General features: G+C 39.5%; 1 protein-coding gene and 1 long non-coding RNA gene across 2 annotated transcripts; one reads left to right on the plus strand and one right to left on the minus strand.

The window, feature by feature from the left end:
* The first annotated feature begins 11,343 nt into the window (after nucleotides 1–11,343).
* Nucleotides 11,344–14,517, plus strand: LOC141613144 (cytochrome P450 736A117-like). Its single transcript, XM_074431904.1, has 2 exons — nucleotides 11,344–12,370; nucleotides 13,613–14,517. Exons 1-2 carry the CDS (start codon nucleotides 11,438–11,440, stop codon nucleotides 14,231–14,233), a joined length of 1,554 nt encoding a protein of 517 aa, XP_074288005.1. The 5' UTR covers nucleotides 11,344–11,437; the 3' UTR covers nucleotides 14,234–14,517.
* A 580-nt stretch (nucleotides 14,518–15,097) lies between these two features.
* On the minus strand, nucleotides 15,098–15,590 carry LOC141612547 (uncharacterized). The gene is made up of 2 exons (XR_012529115.1): nucleotides 15,471–15,590; nucleotides 15,098–15,322 (listed from the first exon to the last, which is right to left on the minus strand). It is a non-coding gene; the product is annotated as an uncharacterized LOC141612547 (long non-coding RNA).
* Between the last annotated feature and the right edge of the window lie 303 nt (nucleotides 15,591–15,893).

Raw genomic sequence — 15,893 nt, forward strand, 5'->3', positions numbered from 1 at the left:
CTCCTTTTCTGCCTTGACGTAATTAATTAACGTACGTATTAATTAACTAATATCCGTATTATCACCTTCTAATTCCTGTTCGTTTGTTTCATTAATTTTATTCTTTTATTCTTTTATTCTTTTTCTCAAATTATCCGTTTTAGCGATACTTTCGACATAAATCGTCTATTCCATTGTAATTATTGTAATTTTCATTATTGTAATTTATGTTTATTGTATTTCTTTTATTCTTTGTATGTTTTCACATGTAAATGAGCATTAAATCCTACTTCGACATTAATTGTATGCTTAATTAATTGTTTCACCGACTTAGTTAATTCTTCACATGTTAAGATTAAAACTTGGATGTTGCATTGCATGCATATAGCCGACGATATATCAAGTACGAATAACTTCCCTAATCATTAGTAGAGGCCGCTATCGAGGCGGGCGGGATTAGGTGTTCGATCAAAAGAGCTTCCTAATACGTACCCTCACCCCTTACTCCAGATCTCCGTGAGCACCCGTGTTCATTGGCATCCACGAGAGTCATTCTAGACATAGAATGCTAAGGGTAACGATTGCTTAGTGTTCATGTCACTACTTTGTGTCTTGACATGACACGAGGTATTCGAACGGTTCCAATTTCCCATAAAAATTGGTGGCGACTCCATATAAAATGCAAACGCTTGTCCCGTTTCTCACCAAGCGCCCCCGTGGGCGGCCCGCTGTCCACACATATACCCATATATGTTCACATCTCGAGTCAATTATCAAAACATTAGTATATGATCATACCTAGGGGTGTTCAGAATAAACCGAACCGCAATAATCGAACCGCAAAACCGAAAAACCGTCCATTTTTAAGGTTCGATTAACCGAACCGTTTCGACAAAGCGGTTTTTTGAACCGAACCGTTAACTTTATTATGGAAAAGGTTTGGTTAAGGTTCGCAATTTTAGATAACCGGTCAACCGCGAACCGAACCGTTTCACGAAAAAGTAAGCAAAAAATTAAAATATTATATAAAAAACTGTTCGTTCGTTTAATTTTCTTAGTGTATCCAAATTTAAAATTTCTTAAATTGATTAATGCTAAAATTTAGCTTATTAACTTTATTGTTGGGTATAATATATAATGAAATTTAATTAAACTATTAGAAAAAATTCCCAAAAATTAACGAAAACTGAAAAAAAAGTAATTTAGAACGATTATCGGTTAACCAGTAACCGAACCGCTAATAACCGTTTAAAGTGGTTAACCGAACCGTTTATAACCGTTTCTAACGGTGCGGTTTAGGTTCGAAGTTTTGCCGAACCGAACCGTGTGCGAACCGAATTAAATTAGAGGTTCGGTGAATTGAACCGCGAGTGAACACCCCTAATCATACCCATATATTAGAGCTGATCAAAAGCGGGTTTGGGCTGGACACGGGCCGGGCCTAGCAGCTAAAAAAGTGTCTGGCATGCTTTATTTTATAGCTCGAGTCCGCTAAGCGGGCCAGTTTCCACTGTCCGTACCCGCCCACTTCAAAAGAGCTGCCGCCCGCGGGCCTGACCAAAATCAAATACAGAAATTAGTGTTTTTATTAAAACACGAGTTTTTTATCGCTACATCCCACTAAAACTTAACAATTGTCTTTATAAGCTTACCCTTAAGAAAGTATACTAATTTTCAAATGACGGAAAAAACGCAAGTTTGACAATGTTGTACTACAGACATCAAAAGTTCATTTTTGCCTTGGTCTTTGTGCGACATTGTTAGCGGTTATATACACTCCCGTATAATAAATACTTAAAAGGTATTATCTTTATACGACAATCCCGTTTGCATGTCCATTCTTGAAGAATCTTTATACGACAAGTGTAAATACTGACAATCTTCCACTTATACGTACGGTATAAGTATTCATTTGCGATACCTAATTGGTTTAGAGTTTACAAATTGTAAATGAAATGAGCAGGGAAAGTCGGAGGATTGAGGGTTTTTGAGAACTTTTATGAGGTTACTTTTAATAGTGGGTCTAGCGGGCCGCCCATGGGGAATTTTATTTAGTCCAAGCCCGTCCATTTCTTCTAGCGGGCCTATTTTTCTTGTCCGTTACCCGTTTAATTTTTTATTTTTCTTGTCCAAGCCCACTATTTTAGCAGGCCGAACGAGCCGACCCGCATTTGATCAGCTCTACCATATATGTTCACATCTCGAGTCGATTATCAAAACATTAGTATGTAGAGGGTCATGAGTGTCACCGGCAAGAAAAGGGGGTGTCCCTCTAAAATGTAAGTTACGTCTTGTTCTACAATGCTTTCGGTACTATTTAACCCGCTTTAAAAATAAAACGGATTTGTCCATCTTAAAAAAAGTCCAATTATTTTTTTATAATATCTACTCAAGGTTGCTATGTCAAACCCGAAATACAAGCTGTCGTTCTTTTGGTATGTAAAACACCCAACTCTAAGCTGTCCTTTTTTGCTATGTCAAACACTCAAGTAAGGAAAATGTAAGTTATCCTTTTCACTTTGAATTCTTCTAGTAACACATGAGCTTGCATAAAATATTTTTGTGGTTGGCAAATTTTCAACACTTTTGATAATGATAACAAATCAAAAAGGGTGTAATCCGAAAATATACGGGTAGGGGAACCTAGTTAGTAGTAAAGGGTAGTACTCGCTATTTCTAATTTCTAAAAATGGTTAAAAAAATTATCATTTTTTACTATTAAATTTTGTTTTAAAATATGAGACCTTAACATAAGTACAAAACAACCTCGGGAGAATTCAATACTACCCCAAAATTTTATTTCTAGTTTCACCCCCAATACAACGCGATACTAATGGTTTATATAATAATCAAAATATACTCCCTCCTATTCTCCATATTGTTCCCCTTTGTTGGGGGCACAAGAATTAAGGAGGGAAATAAAATATTAATTGTGAGTTGGGTGGGGTTTGGTTATAGGAGAGAGGAATGAATAAAATAAGGAATTGTGAGTTGGGTGGGGTTTGGTGATAGGAGAGAGAAATGAATAATTAGGAATTAAATAAGAAATTGTGAGTTGGGTGGGGTTTGGTGATAGGAGAGAGGAATGAATAAAATAAGATTAAAAGTTTCCAAAAAAGGAAAGGGGAAAAAACCTGAATAATCCGTTTTAGGAATAGGGGAACAAAATGGAGAATAGGAGGGAGTATATTAGTCGGAAAATAAAGACAAAAATACCTCCGGATCTTACCCAATTGACTTTGTTTTTGTAGTCCCGTGCCTTCCTAGTAGCCTTTCAATTTGTTTTTAAATAGTTTTAACGATAACACTTTAACAAGAGTTTTTTCATGTATATATATGGTACTTTTAGTTGAAAATATAACCAGGCCATATCAGTGGCGGACTTAGGAATTTAGTGTTGGGGGACACTGAAATTTTTTTGACGCGTTATTTACATTTTATTTGGCGCGTTATCTACACACTGAAATCTTTTTTTCCTATAAGTAAAAAAAAAATTGAAAAAAAAATTGGTCTTATAGATATCTTTTTTTTTTTTTTTTTTATAAAAAAAACGTTTTCTCTAAAATACTATAAATTCTAAACATAATATGTCCGTTGTAGAATATAATACACTTCACAACTTAATTTAACAATAAATGTAATTGGTTCATTGATTTAGAATTTGGCAAGTCATTTAAAGGTTAAGGGTTTGAATCCTATATTAGGCTACTTTTTCATATATATTTGAAAGAGACAAAAGATTATATGGGCCAAGGCCCATAAAAACTCTATCAATTTTATGTAGCGGGTGAGAATCAAACCCCTTATTACCCAAATAGAAATTGACACCTCTACCAACTACCATATGCAAGATTATTTGGCTAATAAAAATAAATATTAAGAAAATTATTAAAATCATACAACTTTTAATATATTTATGATAAAATTTTACAAAATGTAAAATTGGAAATTCATCACGAAAAAAAGGGAGTGATCACTTCGTTCAAGTCCAAATACCTCATTTCTCTTTTTGACACTATTCATGAGTGAAGACAATCTTCACAATTCTTTGTAATATATAAGAAAAAAATATAGTTATGTCAGATCTTATTTAATTTGTCTTTATGAGTATAAGAAGAATATGAAACTTTTATAATGGTTTGTAATGTGTAACTAAATTTCGACACTACCCAATCATATACATACAAAATTTATTCATTTGCTTTCCAATCAATATTACATATTTTTATAAGATAAGAAAACCCCTTTTTTTTTTTTTTTTTTTTTTTTTGGAAAAGGAGAACGATTATATTAAACATAAACAAGAAAGTTCAATACAAACTAAGGGGGAGGGTCCTGGGATAAAGTAGTACAAATGTTGGCGAGATCCAAATCATTCAAAGATAAAACAAAAGGGGGTACAACATCCCAGCTAAAAACACCGCCATTGGAGCTTGAGTCGCGCAAGGCGAACTTGGAAATGCCATCCGCCACATGATTTGTTGATCGCTTCTCATAGGTAATGATCGTTGAAGGTGAGACTTTTAAAAGATCCCTGCACTCCAAAATGATATTAGTAAAAGGTCCACATGGAGCCGAATTACCCAAGATCGCATTAACCGCAAGAGTGCAATCATAACTTATAATAAAATTCCCATCGTTGGAAGCTGCAAAAATAAGACCATTCCTTATCGCAAGGAGCTCGGAGATGAAGGGGTTAGGGATTAAAATTCTAAAGGACCAACCTTTTATTCAAACACCTAAAGAGGAACGAGAAACACACGCAAGACCAGCTAGGGAATAGGATAGACAGAAAGCCGCATCGACGTTGATCTTAGACCAACTAGGCGGGGGAGGGGCCCAACGGATTGGGTATAGATGGGTGATAGGTGCTGGGCATGAGGAAAAGGGGTTGGCAGGTGGGGGCCCTGATTTGGCGTGCTGAGGGGGGCGAAGTTGGGTGGACAGGTGCTAACGTTTTGGGCAGCGGTCCATTGAGAGGCAAGAAAGGAGGAGTGGTTGATCCATTTGGGGTCAATAGGAGGGTTAGTACCAGAGAAGACAAAGTCATTTCGCCTGAGCCAGAGGTGCCAAGCGAGAAAGGAGAAGAGGGTAATCCAAGATTTATTAGTAGAAGTGCAATTTGTTTTGATCCAAGGTTGAAGAGGAAGGGAGTAGAAATCTGGAGGGAGGGTGAAGTTGTCCCATACATAGCAGGCATGAGAACAGTCGCGGAGAATGTGAAGCGAAGATTCATCAATCAAAGGGTTAGAGCAGGCTGTGCATTGAGGAGAGGGGATGACAGATCGTTTGTATAGGGTGAGGTTATGTGGGAGTTTGTCCCATCAGGATAGCCAAATGAAGAGCTTGATGCGGGGTTGGGAGGGGATGTCCCACAACCAGTTCAAGTCAAGAGGGGGAAACGGGTGGTCCGGGTCACCTAAGATGAGGTTATAAGAAGCCCCAATGGAGAACTTATTCTTGGAGGCAAGGGATGAAGAAATGAGATCAGGAAGAGGGGTGGAAGGGAGGAGGATAGATAAGATGGTTTTGATGAAGATGAGGGAGGTTATAATCAAGAGCGTCGAGGTACCAATTTCCATTATTGATAATTTTACACAGGAAGTCAGTGTCAGAAGAGGGGGAGAGGGGTCCGTGAAGACAGTTTCTTAAGGGTCCAAGAGGGGACCAATTGTCATACCAGAGGTGGATGGTGGAGCCATCGCCTATGGACCAAGTGAGAGAAGGTTGGAGAAAGGACCAACCATTACTAATGCCTTTCCAAATATGAGAGCCACGCCTAAATGAGGGTTGGGTAGGATCGGTGTGAAGATATTTACTATGCAAGGCAATGGAGGTAGAGTTGCCTTTAAGGCAGAAAATCTTCCAGGCAAGCTTGGTAGAAAAGGCATCATTTAAAGGCCGCGTTTTTTAATTCCTAGACCTCCATTAGCTTGAGATTTCGTTACTAGGTCCCAGTTAGTGAGATGGAGTTTACGAGAGGAGAGGCTGGACCAAAGGAAGGATCTATTGATTTTATCGATGAGAGAAGAGACAGAGAAGGGGAGGTGGAAACATTGCATGAGGTGGGAGGGGATGTCATTGAGAGTGGATTTGATGAGGCAGAGTCTTGCAGGGCGAGAGAGGAAACGAGTCTTCCAATTGGCAAATTTTGCATTAATCTGATCGATGATTGGCTGGAGATCGGATTTGTTAGGTTTACGAGGGAGGAGAGGGAACCTAAGATAAGTTCCAAGGCTGAAGGCTTTCTTAATGCCAAGAGAGTCTTCAAAGAGGGAGATATTATAGGGGAGAGGGGTCTTCCTAGAGAAGAAGAGCTTACTCTTTGATGTATTGATTTTTTGACCCGAAAACGAGCAAAATTGGAGAAGAACATCCTGTAGGGCACAAAGGTTTTTTTTCTGAAGCTCGTCCAAAGAGAAGAATGTCATCAGGGAAGAGAAGGTGGGAGAAGGTGGCTCCTCCTTTTCCAAGAGGGAAAGGAGTCCAACTAGAGTCGGCGTAAGATGAGTGAATGGATTTGGAGAGGGCCTCCATGCATAGACTGAAAAGATAGGGGGAGAGGGGGTCGCCTTGGCGGAGGCCCCTAGAGGGGATGAAGGAGGGGGTAGGGGTACCATTCAAGGTAACAGAGGTGGTAACAGTGGTGACACAGTTCATGATGAGAGAGATTGTGTCATTGTCAAATTTGGAATCGGATAGGCAAGAGTGTATGAAATCCCACTCGAGCCGATCAAAGGCTTTTTCTAAGTCGAGCTTAAGAGTGTACCAACCTTTCTTACACCTGGACGCACTCATCGAGTGAATGATCTCAGAGGCAATAATGTAGTGGGAATCGGTGCCACGGCCAGGGATAGAACTTCCTTGGTTAGGAGATATTATAATGGGCATGATGGGTTTAAGACAGTTAACAATGATTTTGGTGACAATCTTGTAAACCGTGTTGCATAGGCTAATGGGCCGGAATTGTTTTATAGAATTTGGGGAGAGAGTTTTGGGAATGAGGGAGATTGTAGTAGCACTGATGGAAGAGGGAATGGATAGGGTGTCAAAAATATTTAAGATGAAGGGAATGAGATCAGGGGATATGGTGCTTCAACAATGTTTGAAGAATCCAACATGAAAGCAGTCAGGCCCAGGGGCTTTTCCAGATCCTAAAGAAAAAAGAGCGGTGTGGATTTCCTCTAAAGAGAGTTTTGTGCAGCAGTGGAAGGAAGAGCAGGCCACGGGGCCAGGTCTAGAGCACGAGTCCTTTTGGGAGGTATATAAATTAATGAAGAAGGAGGTTATGTGTTGAGCAAGATCCGCCGGCGAGTTATAGGTGATGCCCACGTCATCACTCAAGCAAAGAACGCGGTTATGGACACGACGAATAGTAACAGATTTATGAAAATAGGTCGTGTTGTAGTCTCCATCATTGAGCCAGTTGACTCGAGATCTGTCTTTCCAGTAAGCACACTCAAGGTCAAGAATATGGTTAAGAGCAAGAGAGAGAGAGAGAGAGAGAGAGAGAGAGAGAGAGAGAGAGAGAGAGAGAGAGAGAGAGTCATTAAGATTCTGGAGAAAGGAGGAGTTTGGGTGGAGGCAAATTTGGGCTTGAGTTCCTTTAAGGCGGTTAATGAGGGTTTTCTTTTCCTTAGATAATATCCCTATAGTGGTGGAGGCCCAGGTCGAGAGTTGTGTACTTAGAAGGCCGAGTTTAGTAGGAAGGATCCCGTCCAGCCCGCACCAGGTAGTGAAGACAAAAGGGTGGAAAGATGGCTCACGAAGCCATAAGGATTCGAATTTTAAGGTCAGAGGGGCGGGGGTGGGGGTGGCGATGATGGTGTCTAGGAGGATGGGACAGTGATCAGATGAAAGGCGGATGAGGTGTTTGTTGTGGGAGTTAGAAAAAGTATCCAGCCAAGCATGGTTAACCCAAACCCGGTCAAGGCGTTCAAGAATAGGGTTGGTCCGTTTACGGTTAGTCCAGGTGAACTTGGGACCCGTGAACCCCAAATACAAGAGGTTACACAAGTTCATGGTATCATTGTAAAAATTGACTCTGTTAAATTTAACATTCCTGCCACTAAACGTTTTGGAAGTAGACGACACTTCATTGAAAACTCCTAGACAGACCCAAGGCAGAAACATGTTATCAGCAAGGTCAATAAGAGAATCCCAAAGGAGTTTTCGAATTCTAAACTTAGTACTAGCATAAATAACAGAGAGGAAGAAGTTGAGATTTGTAGAGGTTACCTGGACCACCACATTGATGAGTTGGCCCCCCTTGTTCACAGTCGTAACCGAGACGTCCCTATCATTCCAAATAATCATGATACCACCGGAGAATCCAATTGTATCAACGATGTCAAAGGAATCGAAAGAGAGATTCTGCACAATGTCAATCGCATTCTGTCCAGCGACTTTAGTTTCCGGGAGGATAACAATATCAGGCTCATGAGCATTAATGAGGTAGGATATATGATGTTTGAAAGAGGGCCTTGCAATTCCTCTACAATTCAAAAAAATGATCTTTATGTTACAATGGATTAGGAAGGAATCAATGAGGGCAGTTGGTTCTGCCTCCCGCTATTTTAGACCTTCCCTGAGAACGTCCTCTTCCGCCTTCCCTTTGAAGTTTGCAAATATAGTCCTCGGACCCACTGTGCGGAAGTCTTTCCATTCCACCGTCAGATCCAGTTCCTTCATCTGTAGAGGTGTGTATATCACAAACACCCCATTCAAGAAGCTTGCCACTTGGAGCTCTTTGTAAGTTAAACTCAATGGAAAAGGTCCTTCTCAATTGAGGTAAGATGGGAGAGGGGTCGATGAGAAAGCTCAACTCTTGAGGAAACACCAGAGGTGGGCCAGATGGCTGCTCCAGGCGGACCAGCCATTGGAGGAGGCAACGGAGCACGAGTGGCAGTCCTTTAAGGTCGCTGAAGTCTGGTAGGTGAGCAGGAATTAGACGGCGCTCGAGAGAGAATGGGTCTACCATTTTTAGGTTTAGAAGATCTGGTGGGGGGGGGGGGGGGAGCGAGGATGGGTTAGGAGCTGGCGGATGGTGAGCTCGCAGATTGGAGGCGAGTGTAGCAGAGGATCTAACAGGTAGGTTGTTGTGTTGATTGGGATCTCGGGAAGGGTTAGTGGTGGGAGTTGGAAGTAAACCAGGGAAGTTGTCTTTGGATTGATAAAAAATAGGATGATTGGTGGTGGCGGACATCGAGGGTAGTCTTGGAACATGAGGGGTGTTGGAGGTCCGGTAGAGGGGATGAAGAGGCGGGAACGAGTGGCTGGCGTGCGATTCATGGTGAGGTGAGAGTGGCGCCTTGGTTTTTTTATCAGCTAGGCAGAAGGAGAGAGGTAGTGAGGGAGGTTTGGGGAAAAAAATTTGAATAAAAATTTGATTTCCCTAAACCGTAGAGGGAAGGGGAAATGGCAGGTGATTGGAGGATAGTAAAAAAAAGAGTTAAGGAGGATGACATCAAGAGGATTCTTTTCCAGAGGGGATAATGGTAAAGGAGAGATGGGTGGGGTATGGGTGTTTTGTAAGACATCAAAAGAGTTGACAATAGTTGAGAATGGGGCAATAACTTTATTATGGGGTACAAATGACACACAAGCTTTATTCTTATAAGGTATAATAGTCCAATCTCCTTTACTGACTTTTGGGTCAGGGTTAAGAGAAGTGTTGGAATTGGTGTGTTGGTCAAATCCCACAGGAGGATTTTTGTGTTTGTCCGAATGCTGAACCTGTCCGGGGTCGGGAAGAAAGGGCCAAACGATTTGTAGCACTTTCCATAACAAAAAGATTTGCAAGAAACAGCAGGTGATTTGTTTATCAGCAATTTTTACCTCCTGGCACAGAGAACCAATCCAGATCTTTGATGGCGGGGGTGTAGTTTGATCGAGGTAGACAGAAATCCTGGCGAACCTGACATTCTTGTTCTTCATCCCATTGCTATCAAACTTTATGAACCCACCAAGTTTATCTCCAATCGCACGAAGAACGTCAGTACGATGGTACTCAATCGGCAACTCAGGGAGGACAATCCAAGTTGGAACAGACGAGATGGTTGTGAGAGAGGGGCGAAAATCCGGTACCCAGTCTTGGACATGGAGATAATGACCATGGACAAACCAAGGTCCATTACTTTTTATAAAGTGTAAATCAGACAATCTCTCTAATTTGCAGGAGTAAAATCCCTTGCCCAATCCAATTAAATTAATTTTCCCATTGATTTTCACAATATCCGTAAGGTAGATGCAAGGTGCCCTGATTCAATGGACTTGCCCATAACTTTGATGATGCGGGAGTTTTTTCAGGGTGATTGAATTGAGCAGATCAGCTGATAGTTGAATCAAAACCGAATCGCAATCGGGTTTTCCCGACGGGTTAGAAAGGTTAGGAGGAGATGTAGAGGGGCTTTGAAGATTAAGGGGGGGATGATTGAGGAGGTTAAAGCAGATTTGTAGGTTGAGGGGAATAACTTATTTGGTGGGATGACGGTGCCGGTGGTTGGGGCAGTGGTGGTGGATGGGGGGGGGGGGGGGTTAGGGGTGGGAGAGAGTACCTAATTAGAAAGCGGAGGGTCATTATGCAGAATCTCATAGACGATTGGTGCGGAGGGAGGTGAACAAGGAGTGTTTGCATGAGTGGTAGGCGGTGGTCCACGGCAAGTAGGTGGTGGCTGGTTTTTTTAGGGGTCACTCATCTTTTGGTGTTTCTCTCTCATCGCTCATTTTTTGATTGATGTTTCTAGAAAACTGGTTTGAGTTTCTAGGTTATGACAAACCTGTTTCATTCTTTCAAATAAGCAACTTAAATTTAAACTATCAACTTTCAAAACACCTCAAAAGAGTTGAATATAAGTGTCAAATAGAGGCCATAAAGTCAACGCGACTTTATTGTCTTTGCAGAAGCAATAAAAACAAAGTTTAATATTCAACTTTCAACACGAAAAACGAGATAATATAAATAAAATGTGCATAATGCAATGTTATATATTGTTTTTTTTGACATGTGAGCTAAATGCACAAATTAAAAGTATAGTAAAAAGGAATACTGTAATATATGGTGAAAGATGTAAATATCAACTCATTTACATCATATATAGAAAAAGATTATTCTGTTCCTTTCTTTACATACTCCGGCTCTTAAAACATGTTTTTAAAACACACGCTATAAAAATCGTTTTTTAATTTAAGGGAGAAACTTGAAAACAAATTGAAAGTGAAAGTCATTGACGTAAATGACATTGCTTGTATGAGCCGTGTTGCCCCCAAAGATGGGTACTCTATAAGTCCATACTATCTCATGACTCATCCACAGTTGCTATTTTTGCCAAGTATACAAGAACAACAATATTTTCAACACTTCATTCACCCTCACCTCATTTTCCTATAAATTCACCTCCAAAAAGTCATACAACATTATATCAATCTTACACAAACAAATCAACCAAAACAATATAAAATGTCAAGTAGTATTTATATCAACTTCCTAAAAAACCTCACTTTTCAACCTTTTTTCATCCCTATTTTACTCCTTATAGTCTTCCTCTACAAATGGTATAACACAAAGGTTTCCATAACTAGAAAGTTGCCACCCTCCCCACCAAAGTTACCCGTTTTAGGAAACTTGCACCAAATAGGCAACTTCCCACATCGCTCCTTATCGGCTTTATCGAAGCGATATGGAGGGCTTATGTCAATCAGAATAGGTAGTATTCCGGCGCTTGTCGTCTCCTCTGCTGACGCCGCTTCTGACATCTTCAAAACCCATGATGCAATTTTCGCCAACAGGCCTAAGTCTAAAGTCATGTGTAAAATCATATATGGTGGAAAAGACATAGTTTTTTCGCCTTATGGCGAATATTGGAGACAAATTCGGAGCATTTGTGTATTACAACTCCTAAGTAACAAAAAGGTTCAATCGTTTCGCGATGTAAGGGAAGAAGAGGTGTCTTTAATGGTTGAGACGGTGAAAAAATCGGTTCATTCACCGTTTAACCTTGCTGAGGCGTTTATGACGCTTTCGAGCAGCGTGTTATGTAGAACAGCCTATGGAAGAAAGTATGATGGCGAAAATGAGACGAATTTTGGTGAACTTTTGGCGGAGTTTGTGGAAGTTATGGCGGCGTTAAGTATGGGAGATTTTATACCATGGTTAGGTTGGATTGATAAGGTTTCAGGGTTGGAAAAAATGGTTGAAAAAGTTGCAAAAAAGTTTGATGATTTTCTTGAAAAGGTTTTACAAGAACACATGAATTGTAATGATGAAAAGAGGAAGATTAATGGGATGGATTATAAAGAAGAAAAGAACAAGGATTTTGTGGATATATTGCTTGATGTTCAAAGGGAAAATCCAGATGCTTTGCCCAAGGATGGCATCAAAGCTATTATACTTGTAAGTTATAATTCTTACCATCTTTAAATTCTTACTTTTTATCTATGTTGCCCTGTCATGTGTCCAATACAATACAATACTTTGTCACTTCGGTTTTGACCAAAAAATTAACTAAATTCGCATAAAATAACCTTATCCAACATGTATCCGATACGACACTGTGTTGAGGAGTCTGGGTAACACAACGTTTTATTACGGTGTTGGATTATTGATCATAAAAATGATTAGTTACAACTAACATTCTTTCACCTTCCTTCATTATTTGTAATTATTTGTAAACTCTTCCTCCTGAGCTTTTATAGTGCTTGAACTCGAATCTAGATAAGTTACAACCACCCCTGATTAATTAATCTAAGTGTTGTTCATTGCATGTTTTCATTAACTAACAAATACTCCGTACTAAATGTATGATATTTTTGGGCACAAATTCTCATTATAGACGGTACATATCCGTCTATAGCTATAAATGTGTCAAATATCCACCTACTTTAAGCAAAACGGGTTAAATGATACCACCTTAACGCCAAATGTCACCAGTGCCATTTCCTAAGCTACAACATGTAGTTTATCACATGGAAATGGTACGGGTGACATTTGACGTTAAGGTGGGAACATTTGGCTCGTTTTGCTTAAAATGGGTGAATATTTGGTCCGTTTATAGGTATAGACGGATATCCCCGTTTATAATAAGACGCTTTTTTTTGTGGAGGTAGGGTTGCATTTTTTTTTTTGTTTTTCTTCATATACTCTGCCTTTTGTTTTTATAAGGTAGTTGTTGTCACGTCTCATGTGTGCCTTGTACGACAGGAGTAGTTAGATGGTATCAATATTGATATGATATTTTTTTTATCCTATCCGGTTTAGTCCGGATTCAAGCCGGGTAGGACCAATAGGGTCGTAAAAGTTTCCCTCATGAGTTTTAACACTGCTTCATTCCCAGAACTCGAACACAATACTTTTGTGTTTTTCCATTCATTTGTTTGGGGACTATTTGTATTCACTTTAGTTCATCATATCAACTGGCTTCGGGTTAGCAACTCCAGGCACATCAATTTCAAATAAGAGATGATTTTGAATCATATTAAGGTTGTTAATGAGGTCCATTTACAAAACTCATATCATAATAACGTACCATCCTGTGGCACCCTAGCTTTGACCATTTTTGCCAAATTGTACAGAATTAAGAGTATTTGGGTACACAGACTAAAACTTACCTTGAGTACAATATTTGTGTGAACTTAGGATATGTTTGCTGCCGGGACAGACACAACCTTTACACTCCTTGAATGGGCAACAACCGAACTTCTCGGGCATCCGGAAGTAATGAAAAAGCTGCAAGACGAGGTGCGACAAGTCGTTAAACAAAAGCCAATGGTAGATGAAGATGACTTGGTTGAACTAAAGTACCTGAAAGCGGTACTTAAGGAGACACTTAGACTACATCCTCCACTTCCGGTATTACTTTTCCGACAAGCCTCAAAAGACGTAAAGCTACAAGGCTATGACATTGCAGCCAACACACAGATAATCATCAATGCGTGGGCTATACAGAGAGACCCGGCTTATTGGGAAAATCCTGTTGAGTTTCGGCCAGAGAGATTCCTGAACTCTTCTGTGGAGTTTAAGGTTCCAGTTTCGGACTTCAATTGGATCCCATTTGGAGGAGGCCGAAGAGGTTGCCCAGGTATAAACTTTGCCATGGTCAACGCTGAGCTCGCATTGGCGAATCTTGTTTACACATTTGATTGGAAAGTGGCCGATGGAACAGAATGTGATGTTAGTAAAGTGCGTGAGCGGCCGGGAATCACTATCAACAGGCGTGATCCCCTTATGGTCATTCCCAATCTTCGCGCTTGCGCATAGAAGAGCAGGGTGTTTTGATATACAAATTATGCTTGGATATTGAAATAAATAAAAAATAAATATATATATTATGTGTGAATATGTGATGGCATATACTAAAGATTTACAATTCTTTGACGTAATGTAATAAAATAAAGCGAAATGTATATGTTTGTGTTTCAATGCAAAGGTCTGAGTTCCCACCATCTTCGATTTCTTTTAGCCTATTAAAGGCAAGGACCGTTGAGAACTGGGGTAATGTATCTCGAAAAATATAGTGATTTCATTTGTAGCTATGAAGTGTATATCTTTGTGTTCTTGACTGATGATTACTAATAGGAATATTTATAATAGTTGAGCCTCAACCATCATCTTAAGGTTTTGGTTGAGTTGGTTCATCTATCATGGTATCAGAGCCGGTGTGACCGAAAGTCACGGGTTCAAATTCTGGCAACAATCCTGGCAACCTCAAAACTCCTCAAAAACTCGAAGTGGGCACACGGTACGGGGGAAAACTAACCACTCTTCAAGCCCGACGGGCATTTGAGTGAGGGAGCGTAATAGGAATATTATACCACAAATTACTATAAACATGGCAAGACGACTGGTATATACAACACAAATTCATTAAATTCGTCCCTCGGTAGTACTTACATTCTTCGGTTTTACTTCATGATTTTGAAAGCGACTCTTCAACCATATTTCCCCATTTACAAATGAGGTTTTAAGAACTTCACAACTAGAACTGAGTTAATTTCAGAGAATCTGAACATTAATCATGGTCAAAAAGAAGTGAACTTTAAGTTTTCAGAATGTGTTCAAGGGAGAAAACCCGAAACTGTATTCATAATAATTGAGTAAGTTTACAATTACTGTCATAGCGGATTTTGGAAAGTCGACAAATATAAGCCGCACACAAAGGCTTATTACATTGATGATATATATATATAGGTAAATTACACTGTCTTTGCTTGATGAATGTGGCCAGAATTTCAGAAACGAATGTGTCATACAGTTAGAGTGTTATCTACACTTGACATATACTGTGAGAATAACTTTCCGGAGCATAAGAGATTTGCACGCATCTACAATGAGAATGTCAGCTTCGGCCTACATATCAAAACCCATTCAAACAATCATCAAACGAGATTGACAGATAACTCAATCATTTCACGAAGCTAAATCATCTTTGTACACCCGATGAAAAACAAAGTTGTGCAGTTGAACAATGTCACAGAGTTGTAGAAATATGACTTACATGTTCCATTGTAGATACTGATCCACAGTGACAGGCTTTGGACCTCCAAACCAGTTAATTAGAAATATGTCTCCGATTTCAAGTTTGAAGATTTGGAAATTGTGGTTCTTGGGCCAATCTGTTCGAATACAGAATCTTGCATTAGCCTCACGAATAGGATTACCCAAGAGAAAAGATGAAAATACGGTACACAAATTACCTTCTATTTGTATAACTTTAATCCATTTTTGTATAACTTTAGTCCATTTTTGTATAACTTTAGTCCATTTTTGTATAACTTTAGTCCATATTTGTATAACATTAGTCCATTTTTATATAACTTTAGTCATTTTCGATAAATTAATTGGAATTTATATAAGTACTGTTTGTATGAATTTAGTCTATATTTATATAACTTTAGTCCATATTTGTATAACTTTGTCC

This window comes from Silene latifolia, chromosome 1 (assembly GCF_048544455.1).
Source record: "Silene latifolia isolate original U9 population chromosome 1, ASM4854445v1, whole genome shotgun sequence".
Classification (NCBI taxonomy): domain Eukaryota; kingdom Viridiplantae; phylum Streptophyta; class Magnoliopsida; order Caryophyllales; family Caryophyllaceae; genus Silene; species Silene latifolia.

Excerpts from the sequence above, each read along its gene's own strand:
- LOC141613144 (XM_074431904.1), top strand. The coding sequence starts at position 11,438 with ATGTCAAGTAGTATTTATATCAACTTCCTAAAAAACCTCACTTTTCAA. Across the intron at positions 12,371-13,612 it reads GCATCAAAGCTATTATACTT|GATATGTTTGCTGCCGGGAC; the intron begins GTAAGTTATAAT and ends GTGTGAACTTAG.